The 25,637-nt window shown below is 44.4% G+C and overlaps 1 protein-coding gene across 1 annotated transcript in view; it reads left to right on the top strand.

Annotated features, from left to right (window-relative positions):
* The window catches only part of Shisa6 (shisa family member 6), a gene marked incomplete at its 5' end in the record, with an annotated part of 297,390 nt that overhangs the window by 13,196 nt on the left and 258,557 nt on the right, over positions 1 to 25,637 (top strand). The window contains one exon of the mRNA XM_005399742.2: positions 7,989 to 8,149. Coding sequence (XP_005399799.1) covers positions 7,989 to 8,149 — 161 coding nt within the window. The remainder of the gene's footprint in view (positions 1 to 7,988; positions 8,150 to 25,637) is intronic.

Genomic DNA, 25,637 nt, shown 5'->3' with positions numbered 1-25,637 from the left:
ACAGTGCCGCAGAGCTCTTAAGTAGTTAGCTAATGCTCACCAGTGTACTAAGTGAGCAGAGTTACAACTTAGGCACTCGGCTCCAGAATTCAGTGTTTAGTCATCAGCTCTTGCTGCCTGTGATTTGCTCATCTAGAGATTTAGGACTGTGCTGGTAGCAAAAAGCAAAACAAAATAGAAGCAACAATACAACAGCAGCAGCAGTCAATTTGTGCCTTGCACACAGGTGCGTTTATGAACTTGTGTACCATCTGGCTGGCCATGTGGCTCTGCTAACAGATCTTGGGTAGCACTTTCATTTTCCGTGGTACACTTGACACATTCAGATCTTTGGTTCATCCTCAGACAATCAATGCGAGTATTTCTGAATAGTCTAGTTCCATTACTAATGCTTCTGAATTTCCCAGGACTCAATAAATTTTCATTTTCATGAGGCCAGAAATGTCATCCATGGAGATGATACTATTAAGAATGAAATGGGGTTGGTGGGAGATGCACAGTGACTCTTTCCCTAGCTTGTGGCTGGTCATGTATTGACAACCCCAGGGTAGGTACCCACCAGGGTAGAGCAGTGGGCCCTGCTTGCCTGGAAACCAAAACGAGCATGCTATGTCTCCCCACACAGATTCCCACAATGTTTATTGGCCATGATGAATTCCAGTTGTGCTGGGGACAACTCAGACCTGCAGAGCAGCTCAGTGCAGATGCATGGACATTGTTAACACAACAGATGAGAACTCCTCGTCCATTCTGAGCCTCTCTGTATGAGGAAAGCAGTCTTGTGCACACACAAAGCCTGCAGCTGTGTTTTTCAAGTGGACTGTGAGAGAACTGGGAAGAGAGAGAACCAAATTAAGCCATTCTCCTTGGTCTATGTTTATTAAAAATATATTCACTTGGATTGTCTCGAGTGAATATTTTACAGGATGAAAGAACTCTGACTGTCCAGGAGATAAGTGTGTGAGGAGGAGGTTGAAGAGGATGTCAGCTATCCCTCAACTTCAGTGTCAAGTTAAGGATCAATCACTCAGGATTCAAAGAACTGGAATCCTTTATTTAACAGGAATTAAATGTCTATACTGTACTAGTAGGAGAAATATAAAAGAAGCAGCTATCAGAGATTTATGCAAAAAATTAAAACCAACTTCCACGATCTGTCCTACAGTTTTTATATGTATAGTTCCATTTCCTAGGCTGTATTTTAGTTAGCTTTTTGTGTGATGAGAACTGAAGATTAGACTGATGGCCCTCTCACAAAGAGCCTTGCATACTTAAAAAAGGGAATTAATTATATTCAGTATACTCTACTTAATTAGGCAGGAATGCTTTTAGAAAATTCTTCAAAAACAAGAGTGTTCTTATTATTTCTTAGTACTAAGAATGTTAACCAGAGCAGCTTTTTCATGGGATAGTTCATCTGTTTGGCCTTTTATCATACGTACCCACTGACATCAATTTCTCTCTACTTCCCCTGCAGAGAGAAAAGGCATGATTAGGACTCTAAACCATCCTATTTGCTTTGCTTTTGGTGTGGAAAAAAACTTATTGAACATGAACTGAGCTTATCTTTTTCCTTCTGCAGCATCTACGTGACTCACAAACCCTGGGACATGGCAGAGGCCAAAGTCTGGTTTCCAATCGCCTGCCTCAGTGAGCAATGGTGTTTGTGGAGGTCTCATGAACAACATCTTAATTGAGAGAAAAAGAGCAGGCCACACTTAAGATCCTCACTTAATTTGAGGGGACGTAGGTTTTACTTTTGTCACATTTGTTTTCAAACTCGGGAAGTCCACGAAGATAAGGAACTCCTGGGTGCAGGGGCAGAGCACCGGAGAGTGGGGCTCTGGCTTCTCACCTGGCCTCATGCAGAGCAGAGGTAGTGAAATATGCTGGGGTTCTGTGCAGGATTTCATCCAACAAAATGGTTGGCTGCTAAAATAGTGTAGGAAGTTTCAAAGCTGTTGATGTTAATGACTTACAAAGATGAATAAAACTAAGCAATTGAGTGGCAGCTGAGTTCTTAGATCTGGGCAGATTTTTCCTCTGAAGCTTGAACCCCTCTAAAATCTCATTATTGAGCAAACACTGGAGGGACATGGGAGGTGAAAAACAAAGTGTGATTAAATGGATTGAAAGATGGATGGATGGGTGGATGGTAGATGGGTGAGTAGATGAATGGACAGGTGGATGGATGGGTGGATGAATAATAGATGCATAGGAAGATGGGTGGATGGGGAAATGTATGGGTGGGTGGATGGATGCAGTAGATAGATGCATAGATGGATGGGTGATCAGTGGATGGATCAGTGGGTGGATGATGGAAGAATGGGTGCACAGATGAATCAGTGGATGAGTGGTGAATGAATGGACACATGGATGGATAACTGGATAGATGCACAGATGGATGTATTTGGGGATGGGTATTCTAGTGGTATACAACTATAATTAGTATCTGTAGTTTAACCTACATGCTTTGAAATCTGGATTTACTGTTTAAGACCTGTGTGATCTTTGGCAAACCATCTAACTTCTCAAAATCTTTGTTTTTTTCATTAGCAAAATGTGGGTACTACCCATACCATATAAGGTTGTTTTGACGTTATAGGATATAATGCATATAAGATTTTAACCTAGTGTTTCCCACATAGTAATCACTCAATAAATGATAGTCCTTAAATTCTCTAGCAGGAAAGACATGAAGAAAAGTTACAAGGTTTTGTTTATTTTTCTATTGCTAAAGAGAAGTCATTTGCATTTTAAGAAAGTTTTCATGTCTTGAATGCAGGTGGTAGCATGTCAGAATGTTGATTGTGCTTAATCCCTATAGGCATTGAGATAACTAAGCTCTTAGGGAAATTCAAATATACTTTCATTTCCTTGGGGCCACTGGCAACATTTTTAAGCAAATAAATAACTGATCTTGACCTGAATCACTCATTTACTGATTGTTTCTCCACGCCCAAATATTAACTGGTGTTTACTGAATTAGCAGCCCAGCTGGAAAGACCAGAAAGAGTCATTAAAGCTGAAGATTTGTAGGAAAGAGATGTACGGAAGAGGCAGTCACAATGTGAGAAGGATGCCCCGGCTCAAGTCAGCACAGGGGAACACAGTTAGAAATTACTGAGTGCTGTGCAAAGGTAAGGTGGTATTTTCATTATCCAGATGATGGATACACAATGCTGAAGACTGAAGAAGACTGAAGTTCCTAACTTGAGTGATCAGAATGACTGTTTTCCCTTCTCAGATTTGCTGTCCAGTTAACTTATTCTCCCCCATCCACCATGCATCAGAACAAGCCAAGGGAGACATGTGCGGACGGGAGCAATGTACCCGGGCAATAATCCAGATAATTCAGGCAAAAGAATTCTTTTGTTTGATAGATCAGATACTGCAGCAAAAGTGGCCTGCAGGGAAGGGGCTTAAAGTGGAGCGTGTTCTTCACTTCAGATGCTTCAAATAGGACATCTGTGATTGTTACGGCTGAGGTGGGGCAACTCCCAGGCCTCTGGCTGGCACCCTTGTCCTCACTCCCTCGTGTGGCTGGCTCTGTGTGTCTCCTTCTGAATTTCTTTTTCTCAGGATGTCTCTGTCTGGCCCTCTTTCCCATCTCTGAATGTCTCTGTCCTCTGAACTGCTTTCAAATTGAGTTTCCCTTTGACTCCATTTCTTATCTCCCTTTTCCACTCTGTACTTGTTTGTCTCTGTCTGACTTTGTCACCTTCCCTCTCTGGCTTCTGGTCTGCAGTGTCTCTTTCTTTTTCTTTTCTCCTGTTCTTTCTTCTTAGGAGTTCATTCTCTCTCTCTCCCCCCCCCTCCATCTCTATCTCTGTCTCTGTCTCTCTCATTTCTCCCCACCTGTTTCCTTTCCTGCCTGCCTATCTGTCTGTGTGTCTCTGTCTCTCCCCTCTCCTCTCCTTTCTGTCATCATTGTCTGTCAACCATCCTATCCACCCCGGAAAGCTGCTGCCCTGCCGACTTAAAACAGTCGTTTTGACTGTTCCTCAATGACTAATTTTCTTTCCTGTGGTTAGAAAGTAGCTCAGGCCTTAACCCATTTCCTCCAGCAGATCCAAATTAATTAGCTGAGACCAGGGTTGTGCATTTCAGAATTAGAATAATATTTACTGAGCACCCTGGAGAACAAGGGATGGAAGATGGCAAAGAACCAGAACAAAGAGGGAGGTCACTGAGCTAAGGGGATGGGAGGGGTAGCTGGCAGAGCACCTGCTCCTAAGGCCATGTGGTCTGGGATGAGGGTTTCTAGTAGCCAGAGGACACTGGGAAGGGTTGGATCTGGGGGAAGGGTTCAGGAGCAGGTGTGGGACCAGGAGCATTTCCATGGTTATCATGCTTCTCAAAGGGACAACACATGGTAGGGCTTTAGAAACAGTTTTCAGTACTGTCCTCCTGCTTGTGTCTGCTGCCCAGCACAGGGCAGACTACTGGGTATCCAAAGCCCCCTCTCCCAAGTTATTTCCTTTCACTCTATGGCACAGAGACAGGAGGAAGCAGTCTTACTGTAACCCAGAGATATTACTTGTTGTCCAGCAGCAAGCACTAAACCTGCTGGCCTTCAGGAAGGCAGCCCTGCCTTGAGGATGAAGCCTCTACTTCCTTGGCTGCTGAGTAGGTGTCAGTGAAGGTTTGTGAGCCTTACTGCTATTGGTATTTTGGCCTTGATAATACTTTGCCACCAGGAGCATCTTGTGCATTGTAGGAAGTTGAATAACATCCCCAGCCTCTACCAACCAGCTGCCAGTACCACCTCTCTCTGTAATTGTGGCAACCAAAAATGTCTCCAGATACTGCCAAATATTCCAGGAGGGGACAAAAAAATCATCCAGTTGAGAATTGCTGATTAGACTCTGTCTTGGCTAATCAAAGGGAATGGATTGAATCACCTGATGCCATTCTCCTTCATAGGCATCGGAGAAGTAGGAGTCTTTATAAGAACTTGGAAGGCAAGAGGCAGGCTAGAAACTTTTCAGCAGTAACAACTGAGATGTAACTATCTACAAGCACTAGTCTTTCCTCATTCAGCCTTGTCCTAACCCTGGGGTAACCACAAGTCTGCTATTTCTATCTCTGTAGATTTAATGAACTGGACATTTAATGTAAATGTAGTCTTTTGTGACTGGCTTCTTTTGCTTAATGTGGCACTTTCAAGATTCTTCCCTGGGATAGCATATGTCATTATTTCTTCCCTTTTTTATGACTGAATAATTCTGTTGTGTGGCTACATCCACATTTTGTTTATGTATCCAACTGATGAATGTCTGGCTTGTTTCCACTCGTTGGCCCTCACTAATACTGCTGCCATGAACCTTCATATAAAGTTTTATGTAGTTGTATTTTCATTTTTCTTGTGAGTACTTGGGAGTAGAATTGCTGGGCCACATATTCATTCTGGGTTTAACATTTTGAGGAATTGTTAAACTGTTTTCCAAAGGGGCTGCACTATTTTAAATTCCCTCTAGCAGAGTTTGAAGACTCCTGTTTCTCTAAATTGTCAACACTTGCTGTTATCTGCCTTTTTATTTGTAGCTATGCTAGTGTGTATGAATAGGTATGGCATTCAGTGTGGTTTCGATTTGTATTTCCCTAGTGCTTAACCATACTGAACTACTACTTTTCATGGATATTTTCTTTAGAGAGATGCCTCTTTAAGTCCTTTGCCCTTTCTAAAATTGAGATATTCACTTCTTCAAAATTCTTGAGTTGTAAGGTTTCTTTATATTTGGGATACAAGTCTTATCAGACCTGTGTTTTGCAAATATTTTCTCCTGTTCTGTGAATAGGCTTTCATTTTATTGATGATATCCTCTGATGCACAAATGTTTTTCATCTATTTTTCTTTTGTTTCTTGTGCTTTTGATGTTCTAAGAAACCATTGTTAAGTATGAGAAGTCACAGCGATTTACTCCCATATTTTCATGTACGAGTTTATAGCTTCGGCACTAATATTTAGGTATATGACCCATCTTAAATTGATTTTTGTGTATAATATGAGATAAGAGCATAACTTTATTCTTTTATGTTTGGAAAACTATTAGTTCCAGGATGATTTTTTGAAAAGAAAAGTGTCTTTTTCCAATGAATAATCTTGGCACTATTATGAAACACGAATTGACCAGAGATGTATGAGTTTATTTTGGGACTTTCAATTCTATTCCGTTGGCCTATATGTCTATTATAACTTATAGCTCACTATTTTCTTATCACAGAAAAATGGTCGGGAAGAGTCTTTGATCATCAGAAGTATAAAAGAGTCTAGGGTTCTTGCATGAGTGTGAAGTTAAAAAGATACACAAAGTAAAGTTACCAAACACTAGAATCAGAAGGGGTCTCAGAAGATTTGTTAGTTTAACCCTTTGTCTTCCCAGTGGGGAAGAAGTGATTCCATTTCAACTTTAGAGGTTAATGTATCTGCCCAAAGGTTCATGGCTAATCACTGCAGAGCTGAGATTTAAACCTAAAACTCTTGACTTTCTAGGCCAATGCTTTTTCATTATTCTTAGGACTCATTTGACTGATGTATGGCCCCAGACTGACGCCTTCCCTATCTCTTTTTCCTGAACGGTTCTGTGTTCTGCCTGACTGGTAGGTCCATGGAAGTGAGTGGGGGTGGTGATATGTGTCTCTTTTTTCCTTGACAGGCTGAGAGAAAAGAAATCCAGTGAAGGGAAAGCATTTGAAAATCTGAAATTGCTATATAAATGCCACTAAATGATAAGATTGCCAACTTGATGCTCTTCTGAGAAGGTTCAGCGTGTCACAAGAAGCATAATGGGAGGAAACCAGTCACTTTCAGACACTGCTGTGGTTGTCACTTTCCAGAGGGATAGAGTACTAGAGCTGGTCTAGGATGTGAAGGAAGCCATGGGCTGGGCTGGGCATGATCTCGGCTGGGCAGGGCTGGCTCAGAGAGGCCTGGAGTCATGCTGCCTCACCTACCCCACCCCTCAGGGACACCCAAAGCACATGGAAGAGTCTTTATCCTGCTGGTTTAAAACAGGTGTAGCGGGACCCAGGGACATTATCTAAATGTAGTCTTTGTGGCTTGTCCACACTCATCCACGCTCTGGTTGTCTCTGTTCCACGACCAGTGGCGATCTCCTATGTCGTCCACTAAGGGAGTTCTGTTTGAAACTAAGTGGGGGAGCAATTACTCCTAAATTGTGGGTTCCTAGAGGGCAGGAACGGGGTCCTATTTACCTCTGTTCCTGCAGGGACCATTGTGTGCCAAGTCTTCAAGAAATATGTTTGGTTGTTGAAGGTAGGGGTTGAATAAATGAAACCTGCTTTCTCTGGGTCACTGAGTGTCTGGAGTGGGGTTCGTCTCTCTACTTAGGCAGAGCCTCTGTGTGTCTTTCTTTTTCCCTGTGGATATTTTTCCTCTGTAACTGCTGCCACTTCTAAACTCCATTTGCCTTCACTGTCTGCACCATCCATGTGTTCTGATATTTATCTTTTTATCTGAACATCCTGCCTTGGCAGCTATATCACACCTTTCTTTGACAGTAGGAATGGTGTGTTGTACTTATTTGAGCCACCGCTACCTAGCACATCCTGGTCCATGTCTGCAGGAGAGGCCGGTTCCCCTGATAGCTAGTATCCTGCTGCTGCGTGTGAGGCTGGTGGTGCCAGCCCTTTTCCAGGGTGGTGTTCCACTGCACATTCTCTGGCGATTCTGGATGGTGTTGGTGAATATTTGGGGAGCCAGTATTTTAAAGGAGCTCAGAGTTTGCTGATATGGAATAAATTTCAGGACAATTATAATCACAGCTTTTTAGCATCTGTGCCCTCAGGCCCAGTAACCTACCCACTGAGCCCAGCACCAGATAAGGCTGTGGCTGTTGAATACTGAATGCCATGACTCTGTCTCTTTTCCTAGGTGCAGAACTCAAAGGACCTACAAAAGTGAGCCACTTCCCTCTGAGGTTGTGTGTATGAGAGTCTCACTGTGTGATCTCTTCCTCCTCTAGGGCTCTGGCTGACATCTTAAGACAACAGGGACCAATCCCCATAGCACACTGTGAAAGAGAAACTATCTCGGCTATTGATACCTCTCCCAAAGATAACACGCCGGTCAGATCATCCTCCAAAAACCACTACACCCCTGTGCGCACAGCCAAGCAGACTCCAGGTAAGTGTACGCCGATCGCCTTGAACCTTTGCTGAGACTGTTGAAAGGATTCAGTGATTTTCTTCTCTGGTGGGCCAGATTGCAGAGTTCTGCGTAAGGAGGAGCGTCCTGGTGGACTGGGGCCTTTTCCTGGGAAGGTTGTGGTGTGAGAGGAACCACTGCTGGTCTGTGTCTGGGCTGGATGAGGGCTGCTTATGCTTTGGGGCACCTGTGATTTATTGAGTGACTGATTTAACTCTGTTTTCTGAGAGGTAGTATGCAGCAGCCATGTGGAATGAATATAGCCGTCCACTCACCTGTGTGTGGGAAAGCTTGTGCTGACTGTAACGGTGGATGTGCAACAAAAAAATCTTGCACTCAGTTATAGAGCCTGCTCAACTCTTGGAATCTCAGAATACTTCCTGAAGCTGGAAATGTTGTCTGTATTTTAGGACCACCCTTTTCTGTGGGCTAGAAATTTCCTGGATACATGATGAGTTGCCATATAATAATGATGATATACAATTGAGCCTGGTATGTGTGAGGGAACTGGTTCCAGAACTCCTGACGATACCAAATGTGCAGATGCTCAAGTCATTTTTATGAAGTGGCATAGTGTTGGCATATAACTTGTACACATTCTTCTGTGTGCTTTAAATCATCTTTAGGTTACCTGTAATATCTAACACAATGTAAATACTCTGTAAGTAGTTGTTATGCTGTATCGTTTAAGGAATAATGTCTGTACTGATTGAGTACAGATGCAATTTGTTTTGAATATTTTTGAAATCTGTTGGATTGAATCCTGCGGTTGGTTGAATCCTGCAGTTGGATGCAGAACCTGTGGAATATGAAGGGCTGACTGTATCGCCTACATTTTTTACTTGGTTATCACTATAACGCTGCGAAAGAAATTGAGTTAGACTTATTTTTCTTATCTTGTGGATCAATAAGTAAAGCTCCAGGATGTTTAGTAACTTGGGCAAGGTCATAATGGTGTTAATAATAAGAAAAGCATCAGTAACAGCAGCAATATAACGTGCATATTTAACAGACTTACTCTTTGCCAAACATCATGCTGAGCACTTTATTTACAACAATCTTAAAAGTACTTCCATTATGAACACTTCATGGTGTTAAAAAAAGTCGAGTAACTTTCTCATGGTCACATGATTAGTAAGAGAGAAAACTAATATTTAAATCAAGCAAATAGTTAACAGCAATCAGGATTGGAAAACCATAATATCCTTACCCAGTGGGGAACATGAAATCGAAATATCTGAGCAGACATTGTCTTTATCGTGATAAGTCATATCTCAGTGCAAGCCTCACCAGAAAACCGGTACTGAACCCACTTTCCAGGTTTCTGTTGTACTTTGTTATTTATCTCTTGGGGGCTCACATCCAGTACTCTGCAGTTTTTCAAATAATGAGCTGTAGGGTTAAACTAAACTTACAATAAAGATGTGCAATCACTAAGTGGCATAGGAGTGCCCATATCCAATACTAGCAGAGGTGCTACCAAGATCAAATTTATTTTCTTTTAAATATTTCATTATTTAACTTGCTTAAATATGTGAAGTCACATTTGTCTTTAATATAATTTTAAATCCTTTGAACACTTACAAAAGCTAACGACATTCTCGCTTGAAGATCTGTATGTATATACAGAAATGAATGTGTATATTCATCCAGCAGTTTGCATAGGATTTAAGGAGAGTCACAGACCCTCCTTCCCAAGCTAGACATCCCCAGTTTAAAGGTAAAATGAGGGCTCTACCTTTGCAGAGTCTAAGGTACATTTTCATCTGTAACATACTGGATCTTTAAATGGAAGCAACGGGCAGAATAGTGGTAAAAACATCTGGAGCAGTGGTCGTCTGCCTGGCTGCAGGGGAGTTCTTAAAAATGCTGATGCCCAAGCTCCACAGATTAACTAGGTTTCTAGGAATGGGGATGAATATCACTCATTTTTTTAAAAAAATCTCCACCAATTGATTCTAACATGCAGCCAGAGTGAAGAATCAATGGCCCAGATGGATTCCTTCATGCATGAGTGCCGACTTGGAATGCCGATGATTCCCCAACTGGACTGCACATTAGAATCATTGAGGAGCTTTAAAAATTAAGGATGCCTGAGACTGTTACCTAGAGATCATGATTTAATTGATGGGAGAGTGATCTGAGAAGGAAGGAAGATGTTTAAGACTTTCCGTAAGAGAAAGTGTGAGAATTACTGGGCTCTGAAATGACGTAAGGACACCATTCTAACTAATCTTCATAACCATCGATCATTGTGTAGGCTCACCTTGACATCCTTGCCAGTTTTGAATAGGGGTTTTTTTATTTTCCCAAAGATTCACCATTTGAAGTCAGTCTCCTCTAGAGCTTGGCCCGTGACTCTGGGAGTTGGGTCACTCTGACCTCAAAAGCACCCCTGATTGTTTATTTTCACTTCTGTGTTCAGCTTTTCTGCCTCATTCACAACTGAGCTAGTTCCCAGCTACTGAATCCAGCCTGAATAAATGGACAGTTATGATTTGCTCGTAGGTACCCATCTCTGGGCAGTAAGTTTTGTCATTTCTTGTAGTTTCCATACACATCCTGTCTTGTACTGAGCTGAGAATGGAGGTTTTACAGTTAACATGATTCACTTCCTATGTTTCAAGAGTTCCCTCCCTGTGTTTGTCAAATTGTAGCTCTTCATATTGCTTTTAGAGATGAAAATGGTTTCTGTGGCCCAGAAAACATTCCCAGTCATGAAACCAAAATGTAAAAGCAGTTTCACAACATGCTATATCTTCTGTAGCTCATAACAAACATAGTGCTTTTCCAAATAGCGAATTTTTTTGCCACAAAATATTGCAATTTGAGCAGAAATTTACAGAACTTTGGGTAGATGTTCAAAGTGGAAATTTACTTTGATTTTTTGCCACTCACCAAATCAACCAGCCACCAATTGTAGTAAAGCAGTAGGAGGACTCAGGGGGGATATTAAGAGAGAGATCCAGAAATACCAGGATCCACTATAACATATGGGTAGCTTGGCTGTTTGAAGTGCTGTCATTGGACCTGCTGCAGTGCTGTTATGTGGGATTTGTGAGGCATGCAGAATCTCAGGTTCACCTCACCTGCTGAATAAGAACCTGCACCTTAGGGAAATCACTTACAATTAGAATTAGAGAACCACGGGAAAATCATCGGCTCAGTTTTGGTCTTGGCACCCTCATGTATGTATATATGATCCCTGCTACTGAGATTATTACCTCCAAATGCTTAGAGTTGTGTTAAGAATATAATGAGTTAAACCAAGCAGAGCATTTAAATAGGTCCCCATTCATAGCAAACATTGTTAACCAAGACCAGGCTATGCAAGTATATCTATAGCTTTTGGAAAATGAGTTGAATGAATGAGAGCCCTAAGTAATGCATTGGTATCCTTAGACTAAGAGCATCCATGAAGTTGTGTCTGAAATGGGTCAGGGTTTGGAAACAAATGCACTTGTTTGGTCTGGGAACTGTAGTGAGGGCCCCACAGTAATAATAAAAATGATGGCAATCATGTACCAAAAGTGCCACTTATTGAGTGCTTACTATATAGTGGATACTCAGCTAGATTTCCAGAACAGGAAACATAGTATTTGTTAGATATGGGAATTCCTGATTTCACATTGACAGAACAGTCTGTCACTTCATGTAAGAGTCTTTCACCTTAACTGGCACAGTAAGCCCCTTCCAAAAAATTTTTTTTTCCAGTATGGAGGAATGAACCCCAGCCTACTTTCCCCCCACCCTGTTTTGAAATAGAGCCTCACTAAGGTTGCCCAGGCTGGGCTTAAATTTGAAGCTTTCTGGCCTCTGCCTCTTAGAGTACTGGGATTACAGGTGTGCACCACCATGCCCAGCTACCCCTTCCCAACTTTAAAGGGAACTCCACAGTGGACTTTTACTAGCTTATAGAAAACTAGTGAAGCCTATGTCTGTCAGCCAGTCCTCAAATCTGGCTGCCTAGAGACCTTGCTACTCAAGCTGTGGTCCGTGGAACAGCAGCAACTATCTCACGGGAGCTAGTTGAAAATGCAAAATCTTGGGTTCTTTCCCAGACCTACTGAATCAGAAACTGCACTTAAACAAGAATTTGAGGTGATTTATACACATGTTGAAGCTAAAACAGAGCCTTCTATCATGGTGATTCTCAGTCCTGGCTGCACACTGCAGTTGGTTAGGGAATTCTGAAAATACTACTGCCTGGCATCTACCACAAAGACTGATTTAATTAGTCTGGAGTAGAACTTGATCAATAATAGTAATATTTTTGCAAATTTCCTATACTGTTCTTATGTTCAGCAAACTCTGAGCACTGGCTTTGTAGGGTGACTGTAAGTGCGGAAGATATCCTTTAAAGATTGTGGAGGTTCGGTTGAGCAAGGTGGAGACTGCCTGGTCAGAGTCAGGGGGCTGTAGACAGAAGTCCTCTCACTGAAGATGGGGCAAAGGGAAGCACTCAGGCTTCTATGAGAGATAGAGGAGTCAGTGTGCAGATATGAATGGCGATAGAGGGAGAAGGAGACACAAGTAAAAATGTCAGAGCTGATGGGAAAACTACCAGAAAACAGAGTCATTAGAAGCTGCACAATGTCTAGTGTTGCAGGTCCCCTGATCTCAGGATCCAGAGGCTTGGTGTGGGCTTAGTTCTCATAGATGGAGAAGAAGGGAGACCTAGCATGCTTGCCTTGTCTGTGCTTCTCTCAAAGATCCTGTCTTGGATGTCTGGATGCCATCCCTAGCAGTAGTAGTGAGATCCTAAGTTTAAATTCTGTTTAAATCTTGATAGATACCTTTAAGTTCTGCAACCTTGATAGCCACTTATGCTCCATCTAAACATCACTGTGCATTGTATAAATGAGTAATCAGCCATCCTGCTTGTAGTCAAAGCCATAGCCTGGAGTGGCAGACTCAAGGAACCAGGGGCAGGAACCCTGTAAGCTTCATAGAGAGACGAATAACGACTTTGCAGTGAACAGGGAAGCCTTTGCCACAGCTGGGTGGCCTACTTGGCCACCTTCAAACCTCTCTCACCTGCTTCTACCACCAGCCCCTCTCTATGGTCTTTAGACACATTGGCCTTCTTGACCGTCTCTCCCTATGCCACTGACTATATTACCTCAAGGGCCTTTCCCCTCTCTGTTCTTGTAGCCTTAAGTTCTCCAAACCCAGATATTTGTACTATGAAATTCAGTACTCAACTGGCACCATTTCAGAGAGGCTTCTCCAACTGTCATGTCTTCTCATCTCCTGCTTTGTTTTCCTCTGAGCACTTACTCTTCTAACATCATCTGTTTGGAGCTCATTTCCTTAGCATCACTATCCCTGAGAATATTAGCTTTGTGTAGGTGAGGATTTTATCTTTTCAGCACTGTGGCATCCTAGAACAAGAACACTGCTTGGAAAGTTCTATCTGTGTAGTAACTGTGTGGGGGGTGGGGAATGCATGGAAGACAGGATGTCCCTGCACTTGAAGAGGTACAGCAGCCAGGGCATAGGTATTGGTTATGTAGCTGTATATGGGTCTAGTCCACTTGGTAGCCCTCTCTTTAAAATCGGTATGGATTCAGGCTGGGCACTGGGTAAGGAACTAAGCTGGGAGGCCCTGGTTTCAATGCCGGGCTTCTTACTTAACCCCACGACCCCTCTCCTTCTATCGGGGACTAATTCAGTACTTTATGGCTCAGCACAACCAGAAGCTGGGAGCTTTCATTTCATGTCTAGGCTTAGAGAGGACACAATCCAGGGTAAGCGTTTCTATTTTGCTCAATCTGCCTTCCCAAAAAGATTCCTTGGAACATACCTTGGAGGTCCAAATTGCCCAGAGTCCCTGTTCCCAGGGATAGGTTTTAAAGCTGCCCATGGAGACAGAAAATCTAGGCTATATATCTGAACTCCAGGAAGCATTTGGATCACCCCAGCTTCTCAAGGGAAATTAAATCTTTATTTTCTTGTCAATTCTAAGCAAACAGAGCTGTTTTGTTCCAGAGATGATAGCCTCTTTTGACCTTGGGGATAGTGAGATCACTGGCTCAGCCTCTGCTTGGCTTCCATGCAAGTTAGAGTGCATGCATCACCTAGATGGAAGGCAACACACATTAAACATGAATATGAATGTAAAGCCTATCAGGGCATCACCTGGCACAAGAATACTACTTTAAGTTTGCACTATTCAATATGTTGGTCTCTAGCCACATTAAAATCATTTTTCGCTTGTTTCTTTCTGTTTTTTTTTTGATGCAACTGAAAGATTTAAAAGTATATGTGTAGCTCAGATCTGTAATTCACATTATATTTAATTGAACAGAGCTGATCTAAATGTTAGTGGTATCTAGTATCCACTTTAGTTCCAGTGTATTCTTTAGTTTTCTGTTGCTGGGACAAAATATCTGATACCCTTAATTTAAAAGAGGAGAGGACTATTTTGGCTCACAGTTTCAGAGGCTTCAGTCCATGGTTCTCTGACTCCAAGGCATGGTGATAGAGTGTGGCTGAGGAGTGCTCCTCATCTTATGGCATCTGGATATCAGAGATGGGGAAGGAGCCAGAGAGGAAGGTGCCAGGGACCAGATATAGTCCCTAAGGTCATGCCCCTATGACCCACTTCCTCCTAGACTCCAGCCCCAATAGACTATTCAGCTATAAACTCATCAATGCATTACCCCACTGATGAGGTTAGTGCCCTCAAAACCCAGTCAACTCTCCAAGAACATCTTAATCCATTCAAGCTGACACTCCAGATTAAGTGGCACCTTAGGTTTTAGTCATGAACAAAACAAAGCCTCTCCTTTCATAGAACTCCCACTATATTGCAGGAGATGTAAAGTGAACAAGGAAATAACTTCAGAATTCAGGCAGGTGACATCTTTGAGAAACACTGGGGAAAAGGAGTGGCCTTTGGTAGTATGGTCTAAGATGGCATTTGAGCTGTGTCTTGGTTGCTTTTCTCTCATTGCTGGGATAAAATATCCGATGCCCAAAGTTTATCCTTTGGGTTTATTTCCTTTACAGTTTGTGGAGGTTTCAGTACATACTTGGCTGGCTACAAGGCAGGGTGGCACATGGCGGAGGGCAACCATTCAAGGCCAAGGCTGAGCAACACAGCAAAAGCAACAAGCACAAAAGGAAGGAATGGTGACACGCAGCCTCTTCCTCTCCCTTACATATGCAAACTGTCCACCCCAGGGTAGGCATAGCTCTCACACCCATAATTAGTGAAACTGTAAAAGCCTGCCCCATGACCGCATGAGGCTTTGAGGGAGCACCCAGACACTAGACACAAACCATAACAATCTGGTACTTGATTTACTAGAAGAACTCACCCATAGGGAGACATAGCAAGGACACATTCCATGCAGCAGGACAGGCCAGTGCAAAGGTCCTAAGACAGAAGTAAAGCTGACATGTTCAAGGATCAGGACTTCAGGGTGATTGTACAGAGAATAAAGGAGCAGGTGATATGTTGAGAATAGAAGGGTAGACATGGGCCAGTTGTGCAGTCTTAGAGATGACAGTGAGTAGTGTGGATTATATTTAGTGTGATGATCTGATTTATATTTTAATAAGGTTGCCCTGATTGGAGTAGTGGGAATGGGCTGTCAGTGAGAAACAGGGCAGCTACTTCAACTTTCTCCTAGCAAGCTGGACCAGTGAGAGAACTTTCTCTGCCTTTTTCTTGCACAGGAGAATGCTTCTCTATAAAGGAGACAAAGTGATGCAGTAATGCCCTGTAAGTCCAGCAGCAGACAAACCAAAGTCCACATCTCAGCTCAGCTTGAATAGCTTGCACATGATTAGACCAGGGCTCTTAAACAGGTGTTGGCCAACTCCTTCTGAAAAGGACCACGTCATAAATGTTAAAGGGTCTGTGGGTCATAAGATCACTGTGGCAACTACCTGTCTTCACTATGGTAGCACAAAAGCAACCATAGGTAATAGGTAAATGAATGGGTGTGGCTTTGTTCCCATAAAGCTTCATTTACAGAAATGGGCTGTGGGTACAATTTAGCCAATGAATTCTTATTTTGTCACTGCCTGCTTTTAGTATCCTCAGAAAGCCACAGATACTTTCTGTGTGCCATTTCCTTCCATTTAAAATGAGAGTAGGGATCCTCCCCTCACTGGCATGCTATGGGGGAGTCAGTAGCAGACAGAGACCACAGGAGAAGCTCTATCAGCATCAAATTCCATTCCCCCTCATGCCCTTCCTGAGCCCCCGGCCAGGGTGTTGCTTATAGCTGCTTCAGCTAAGCTTTATGAGGGCTGACAAATGAGCATGGACCAGGATCTTCAGGATGTGCCAAGGCAGTATGACTTGGATGTGGTTTGTCACCAAAGAGTTCATGTATTAAAAGTTTAGTCACCAATGATCTTTAAGAGAAGGGCTCCAGTGGAAAGTAATTAGGTCATTAGACATGTGCCCTGTATCAGTTAATGCTTACTAGATAAAGAGATTTAATGCAAGATATACAAATATATAATAATTTACTTTAAAAAGATTTACATGATTAGCTTAGAGTGGTGGTCTGCAGCATCATATGTGGAAGAGTGTAAAAGGGCTGTCTGTGTGCTGGAGATCCGAAGGGTCCAGTCAGAGACCTGAAACTCACTGCGGTGTCCTTTGTGAGTCTGTATCAGGAGGCTGGAAGCCAGGAGATGATGTCCAAGGTGAAGGTGAAGACTGGAGCTCTTCCAAAGAAACAGCAGCAGCTCTGTCCTTCCTCATTTCTCTTTTATTCCATTCTGGCGGCAAGCCCATTGGTTGCTGTCCCTCACACGCAGTCAATCCCAGCAAATCTTCAGTAAATCCCCTTAGCCACACCCAGAACTATGCTGATCTAATTGAGTTGGGCATTTCTTACTGGAATTGGCACAATCAGTTAACTATCACATGCCCTCAGAGAGGTGAAGGTGGTTCTCATTGGAACCTAATTTAGTTCTAGAGAAAGGGTTGTTATAAAAAGAGCAAGACTAGCCCTTTCCCTCTCTGAATTCCTATCTGGCCAAGCAACCCCTCTCTCTCTTCTGTGTCCTTCTGCTGTTGTGATGTCATCCTCCACAACACCGTCTCCAGAGCCAAGTTGATGCTGGTGCCATGCCCTTGAATTTCTAGGACTGTGAGTTAAATAACTTTATTTTCTTTCTAAAGTACCCAGCCTCAGATATTTTATTATAGTAACAGGAAGCAGACTGATACACTGGGTCTCAGTTTTCCTCCACCCTAATTTCCTCATAGTGATTTATCCGTCACTTTTTGTTGATATAGAAAGCATTCCAATCAAAGGGATAAGTGACAGATCATGAGAAGGATAGCTATCACTCTCCCCCAAATGATGACAACTTCAGGCTTCAAAATGCCTCTCTGGGTGCTAACCCCAAGATTACACTGAATGAGACCCTCTCTACTGGTCAGCTGTCATCCTTCCACTGGTGCCTCAGATCCCGTTCATTTCTGGCTTGTCCCACCTCTTCTCACTTGACTGATTGCTTCTCCTCCCACATCCTCCTCTGCTGCTCTATACCTTCAGCGGGAGCGTGTGGTGGGCTCTGCACCCTTCTATAAAGGGATGAGCCCAAGCTCCAGCTCTACCCTCTCGCCTCGTTCTTCCCTGACAGCCAAGCTGCTATGTCCCAGCCTCTCCTTCCCTGGCCCGTTAGCCTGTCCCTCCATTCCTCTGCTCAGCAACCTCCATCCCACAGTCTTAGAGTTCATTTACCTCTCCCTCCATCAAAGCCACAGCTCTGGCTGCTTCAACATTTTTTTTTTTTTTTTTTTTGTATGGAGGGAAATTGAACTCAGGACCTTGCACTTGCCCCTGAGTTATATCCCCAGCAGTGTGAACATGTTTGGCTCCTTTTGGAGATATGCTCTCTCTAGCTTTTTTGGCTTTCCGCCTACTCTTTGCACTTTGCACTGGCTGGACTATTCTCTTTTTGTGTACTTTCCCTCTGCCTCATCTCTTCTTCCTTTTCTCCACATGTCAGCTTAGTTCTCTGATTCCCCACCTCGCAACTCCCACCTCTGGCGGCTGTAGCATCTGGGCTCTCTGGCACTTGCAGGGAGTTGTGGGGTGCACTAGGACAGAGTGCTAACCCTAGTCCAGACTCTAGCTCTGCCTTTTTACTTTACATAACTTCTCTCTGCCTCAGTTTCCTGGTCTGTATATGAACTGGGGGTAATAATGAAGTGCTCCCCTCTCTGTGCTGTGAGACGTAAGTGTGTTCATGACCTCTTTGTTGTGTGGTCTGTAGGAATGTCTGATGTCAGCCCAGTTCACCCTGCAGGTCTACCTGGTTCAGGGCCTGGTACACATGAGCTGAGCACTAAATATTCACAAAGTGAACAGCATATTAAAAATCCAGTATTTGGGTCAGAAGACCCTAAAGTCCTGATGGGACCAGCAAGTCACATGAGGGAGGCACAAGGGGTTCTTGACTTTGTTCAGTGTGAACAGACAGCGTGTTGGTAGCTCTGGAAACAACTGGCCATTAGACCGCATAAGACTGCAGATCTGTGCCCAGGGAGGTGACGTGCCTGTTTTTCTTCAGACTCGCAAGAGACAGCTGAGTTACTGTGACACACTGCAGATGCTCTTGAGCCTCTGTCTCCCAGGGATGGCGACAAGGCTCCAGGGAAGCCTGTTGCTTAAGGAATATTAACAACTGTGAGAACTTTTAAAAGTGCTTTTTATGCACTGACTTCCTTGACTCTTGTGAGGATGCTATGCAGCAGGCCGTATTATCATGCCCACTTCATAGATGAGGAAACTGAGTCCCCAAGGGCATCTGAAGCTTGTCGAAGATCACACGGCCTAACAGAGTTTGCCCAGCCTCTTACTGCAGGGAGAGAGCTACTCCGGAGCTCAAGTCCAGAAGTCAGACTGGTCAGAGGAGCAGCCTGTCTGGTGGCTGGGGGTCTGTCCTTGCGCCTGGCTGGGTGTTTGGACCTCGTGCCATGGGGAGAACACCAGGAGAGGTCACTGCTCAGCAGAAAGGCAGGCATTATCCTCACACTGCTCCTTGCTGGAGGACAGACCACCTTGCAGCTGGCGTTCGTGGCTGCAGAGAGTAAGGGAGCAGCTTGAGTATTTTAGCTTTAGGGGAAGGCTCTCCAGCCCACTTCCAGCCCCTCCCCACCTCTCCTCCTCTCTAGCCGAGGTTTGCTGAGTACTGACTATGCACAGGTCCTGTGCTGCACACTTCCTTAGGCTTCATGGGGATGTTGTCACTTTTCTAGGAGACGAGAGGCTGCAGGGGCACAGGGTAATGGAACAGCTCAGCATGCTCAGCAGCTCAGCTACAGGTAACCAGTGCATCGATTGCAGGCTGTGAGTCTGACCTGGGCAGTCCCATCCAGAGCCGTCTCACAATTACACTTCTTTTGGGATTCTGCAACCGGAGGGCCAGAGTTACAGCTAAGCCCGTGTTGAAATCTCCATCCATTCTTCGTGCCAGACTTGTGATGAAAGGAAGAGCTAATTCTCACTTTCATTATTCCATGCCATTCCTAAAATGAGTCCCATGTCCCTGGGATTTAATCCTGGGCACTAAATGGCTTCCGCATGCACAAGGTTGCTTAGAACAAGTGTGTCCAGAAGCAGAGTTCAGAAGCCAGAGGAGCTTCCCTCGCCCTGGTCAGGCTGGCTGTGCCCAGTGCGTCCTCCCAACCCCAGGGTCTTGTCCTGCCTCATTTCCTCACAGGGCTGGCCAGCTTGGCCAGAGAGCGCTGCCCCATCCCTCCCACCATGGAGGCAGCCTGAATGGGGGCAGACAGAACCTCATCACGCCATATGGTCAGGGAAGAAGGAGAGTCACTGAACTGTCCCACTAATTACTCCCTGTGCTCACCTGGGGAGCAGGCGGATTTAGATTCCATTCTGGCTGTTCCCAAAACGATGTGTGGGTGAGAGGGAGAGAGCCAGAGCACAGAGGCTGGAGCTAGAATTCTCAATTACTCCATGAGTTGGCAAAATGGGGGACCAATGACTTTCCCTTCTGTGGTGACAGAAGCATGCTGTGGTGACAAAAGCAAGAGGCGCTGGGTGGGGAAGCAGGTAGCAGCAGGGTGGATGGAAGAACAGTTGTAGTCTGGAGCCCTTGAGGTGGTACAGGGAGTCTTAGCTCATTTTCTGTGGAATGTATGAGAGTGCATAATTCATTAAGGCAAGAGGTCCATGCAGTCTAATGATCCAGCTGTTCCCAGAGCTACCAGCATGCTCTGTGTGTTCACAATGAACAAAGTTAAGCATCCTCTTGTGCCTGTTATTTGACTCACTGGTCCCATCAGGACTTCAGGGTCTTTGGACCCAAATGGTGGATTTTTAATACGCTTTTCACTTCATGAATATCTGTGGTCAGCTCATGTGTATCAGACCCTGAGCCAGCCAGTCCTTCTGAAGGTTAGGAAGTCCAGGAGTGTAGCTGTGACTATACCTGCGTGTCATCTGGAGGAGGACTTGTGCTGCCTTGACTCATGGTAGAGAGTGGAGGGACAAGCAGACATGTGCAGAAGAGACAAAAAGGACATAAGCCCCACAATAGCTACTCCAGCCTTTCAGGAAGACGCTCACCCAGTCGTGAGGGCTCAGCCTCCCTGACCCACACATCTCCCGCTTGGCCCCACTTTCCAGCATTGCCACATTGGAGGAGCAAAACTCTAACACGTGAACTTTTGGGAGACACATACACTACAGCAGGTGGGAGGAACTTTCAGGAACAGCGAGAGCCCAGACTGCATGCTAGTGAATTTTAGAGATTTTTGTCTCCAGGAGCCCAACATCCATTGCCTATGACTGAAGCATATTTGGGGACCAAAGGTGGGGGAGGAGGCAGCACTTAGCCGTTCTTAGTGAGATGTGCAGCACTGACTGAGTGCTGAGAACCTGTTAAGCCCTACAGGAGTGAGAAAGGGGTAAGACACAGACTGGGCTCAGAAGCTTCAAATCAAGAGCAAAAAGATGAGACTATAAAAAATATCACCGGCCCCACAGGTGTTCACTACAATGACAGGATGAGAATGTCTAGAAGGAGGTTACTGTGGTCAGAAGGGGCATCTCAGAGTGTTGGAAGGGCAGGTAGGGTTGAATGCATGAGGAGGATGGTATGATAATCCAGAGTCAACAGGAGCTCAGAGGGTGGAGATGCTTCAGGGACAAAAGTTTCGCAAGAGGGAGCAGTGAGCAGTTCATTTGGAAAGGTTGGTTGTTGCTGTTCTGTTAGTAGATGGCAGTGATTAAAGAATTGGGACAAAGGCCAGGAAGGAGGTGGAACTCGGTGTACTACTGGAGAAAGCTGCTCTGAGCAGGGGAAGTTTTTTCTTCCTTTCAACATATGGGCTGTGTCGCCAGGAGTGGGAGGTCTATGAGGAGGGTGGGAGTTCCAGCTGGGTTGGCAGCGTATGACTCACTTGGGCCAGGTTATGGGTAAGGTTAAACTTGACAAAGGGTCTTGGAGACGAGGCTATAATGACTCAAAGTGAGAAGTGTCCAGGGCAGGAGAACCGCAGCCCATTGACAGCACTTTGAGAGCCAGGAAGGGGAAGTCAGGTTTGGCTTAAGGTTCACTGACCCTTGCCTTCATGCATCAGTGATTTTTTTTTTTTTTTTTTTGGTTTTGGTTTTTCTCCGGTACCAGGAACCGAACTCACGACCTTGCGCTTGCCAGGCAGGCGCTTTGCCGCTGAGCTAAATCCCCAGCCCCTTGCATCAGTGATTTTGGTCATTCACTGGATGTCAGACACCAAGGATACAGGAGTGAGCACAGGTCCCCAGTCTCCTGGCATTTTCCTTCAGTCAGAGGAGACAGAAAGTAAACTTATAAGCATGCAATCCCAAATCAGGTAATAATAAGTGTTTTGAAGAGATACAGAGCAGGAAACAGAAGTAGCAACTGACAAGAAGTGGGAGGATAGAGCCTTATTTGAGGGAGAAAGCCTGAGCAGAGACCCAAAAGACCAAGCCACATGTGTACATCCGGAGAAGAAATGTTCAGAGTGGAGGTTGTGTCTGGCATGTTTGGGGAACGAGAGACCAGTGTGGCCAGAACAGAGAAGACAGATGGAGATGTGGCAGTGGATGAAGCCTGAGAAATGGGTCTTTGTGGGTCACGTGAGGATGTCACGTTTCATTCTGATGTGGTGAAAGGCACTGCAGTGTTTGCTGCAGAGGAAAGAGCATAGGATCTGCCATGCATTTTTAACACCAGTCACTATTAGGCTGGAGGGTTCATGGTAGAAAAGGGGGCATGGGGTAGACCCTCTTAAATCATCTGGGTGATGGGACAGAGACGGAAAGTTAAAGTAGGACATCCATAATGCAAAAGATGAGAAAGCCTCTGAGTTTACTTTTAACTCCTTGTTTTGAACAACATCCAGCCTTTAGAAAACATGCAAGAATGGTAGAGGACACCTGTGTGCCTTCACGTTATTAATATTCTACTGTATCCCCCTCCTCTTTTCCTTTCCTCTTCCTTCTCATCACCATCCTCACCATCGCTATAATCACTACCATCATCTTTACTACCATCACCATAACCACTACCATCACCATAATTACTGTATTATGTGAGAATAAATTGTCTATATCATGACTCTTCATTCTTACACTGCTTCAGAATGTATCTTCTCAGTTCAAGGGTATTCTTTTGCATAACTGTGATACAGTGACTGGATTTATGAAATATATCGCTGTTCCAATACTGGTATCTAATTAATAGATCAAGATTTTTTGAAGGTAGAAATGATACTATTTGCACATGGAGTATGCATAAAGTATAAGGGGAAGAGAGGAGTCACACATGACTCCAAGATTTTGGTGAGAGCACATTGTTGATGGCAAGATCAGTGCAAGGGCTTGGAATGAAAAGCTAAGAAGTCTGACCCTTCTCAACAAAAAGGAATACTCTGCATGTTGGAAGATGAGCTGAGTGGAGGTTTCCCTTCTCCAATGAATGTTGTCAGAGCAATCAAATAATCTGCTTTTTTACTCGGCATGTACAGACTCCTTTCTCCCAGGGATCTAGACCATAGTGCAGCCATGAGTGTATCTTACCACTCATCTTACCACTCAAGCAGACCACCAGTGACACATTCAACTATACATGCCTTGAGTGACATGTCTGTGGCACTTGGCATATTCAGAATGCCCGGTGCACATATCTTGGAGCTTAAGGATTCAATAATAATTTCTTGAATAAAATAATGACAGAATGAATTGATCTTATTTAATGCATTAGAGAGAGCAAAACAGTTGATGATACAAAAAAAGAAATTCCTGTGTCTCTGCTGTAAACAAAGTTGGCCCAGGGATGGTGTGGCTCTACAGTGTACGGGACAGGCTCCTTCACTCTAGTAGCTCTTGCTTCCTAAGCATATGGCTTCCAGGTCATCGGCCAAGATAGCTGCCCAAGTTCATGCCATTGTGCCTGCATCCCATGCATTAGGAAGGGGGGAGAAAGAATTAAGACAATGTGCCATGTTTTTATGGACACCTGCTTATAGTTGGCATACCACTGCCACTTGCTTTACATTAGCCAATGAGATTTCATGTGGGATGGGCCTATACGCAGTTAAACTATGGAAGTTCTTCAGCTAGAGGAGAATGGCTCATTGGGGACAGTTAGCAGTCTGTGTCATCATGTGGCCCAGAAGGGAACTATGTAATGTTTTCTACCAGAAGCCATTGGTACAAAAAGCTGTCAGGTGAAATGAACCGCTGTAGCTACCATCTGCATTTCCCATTGTAAACACATGTGGCGGTGTCCTTAAATGGACCATGAACTTTTAGTGACAAGGGCACTGGAAACTGCTGGAGAAATGTATGAGAGTTCTGAAGGTGTCCTGTTCTACCTTTGATTCTGATGTGGAGGCTGTAGAATGTTACCCAGTGGTGAAGCCAACACACCCACTGAAACCTCTCTGGTGATCCCCCACCTGTGCATCCATCACTGGGTTCCTTGAAATTGAAGACTGCTTCCCATTTACCTTTGGATTCTTGCATCTTCATTCTCAGGAACTCTGGAGTCTCCTGCACCTTGTGTCCCAGCTCACATGTGCTGAGTGAAGAGGTTACGATCAATTTAGATTCATCAAAAGTTTTACAAGATACAAAAGGAGTCAGTTTTTCCAAAACTGAATATCTGTGGATGTTTTTCCAGAACTGTCTGGAAAGCATGTCAATGTGGACATTGCCTCAGCTGTACCCACCTATCAGCAGGGTAGCAAGAAGAGTCTCTTCTAGACAAAAGCCCAAGTGGGGGAGAACAGCCCGTAGCTGAGCAAAGACCCACACTCACCCTCCCATCCTTCCCTCTTCTGATCTGTATTCAAGGTTCATATTTCCCTTTGTGTGTGTTTAGCTTAGGGATTTATCACCACAGCTTAGATCTGGGATGAAACAGATAAGCCTGCACTTTAATAACTGTGGCATTTCTTTCTCCATAAGAATTAGATTAAAGGAAATGGGGTCTCTGAGGAGACTGCGAGGGCGGCAAGGTAAACCTGAAGCAGGAAGGAGACACCACCAGTCAAATGGCTTCGGGATGGGAGATGCAGGGCCGTGATTTCAGGCCACTTTATGGGGGCGGGACTTTCCCTTGGCAGAGGAACAGCCTCATGCTTTCCATGGAAAGAAGCTAAAATGACAAAGTCTTTTGTTTACTGTCAAAACCTCCCCATGGTGAACAGTTGGAGGTTTCAGCTTGATGCTGTCCTGAGGTGCAGCCACAGACACACACCTACCATCGCTTGGATAGGTCCTGGGTGAAAGTTCAGGGACTGGCAGACTCCACCAGGCCACGATTTCATCAGCTTCAGGTGATGAGCACCATCATAATGGAGACAGAGGGTGAGCCATGCTATCTTGAGCAATGATGCTGCTTCACTTCTGGACTTCTGTTTCCTTTCTCTTTCTGCGTAGAGACTAAGATCTAGTCTTTGGAGCCTGGTGGGGATACTAAGCAATCCATATAAAGCCACTGGCACTATCCTGGCACATGGTGGGTATGCACTCCGTGGCAGCCCTTCGCATTATCATTGTGGATTTTGGATCAGGAATGCACAGCAGTCTGAGTGTCATCATTCTTGCCTTCAAGACAGGGAGTTCTGTAGTTTCCTTTGGTTCATATGGACCCACTCTCTAAGAGTCTATTGGCAGGAATCCTCTGAGGTCAGTAAAGTGATTATCTGTGGTGTCACCTGTAAAGAAATTTAGAAAAGCCAACTGACTTGCTCAAGGTCAAACACTTTGTCATGGCAGTGCCTGCAGTAGTTTCAAGAGCTTGTAAGACAGGGCTTACAACTGGCTTGGTCAGGCCCTGTCTGCAGCCCAACTGTTATTTTTTCATTCACAGCCATGAGGTTACCAGAACCAAGAAAAGCAAAAGAGAGAGAGAGAGACAGAGATCAGAGAAATGACCAGAGAGAGAAAGAGAGATCAGAGTAAAGACCAGAGAGAGAGAGAGAGAGAGG

Source organism: Chinchilla lanigera, unplaced genomic scaffold (assembly GCF_000276665.1).
Source record: "Chinchilla lanigera isolate Chin_1 unplaced genomic scaffold, ChiLan1.0 scaffold00066, whole genome shotgun sequence".
In the NCBI taxonomy this organism is placed as follows: Eukaryota; Metazoa; Chordata; class Mammalia; order Rodentia; family Chinchillidae; genus Chinchilla; species Chinchilla lanigera.
Note: the sequence above shows the minus strand (reverse complement) of the source record. Positions and strands in the feature narration are given on the sequence as shown.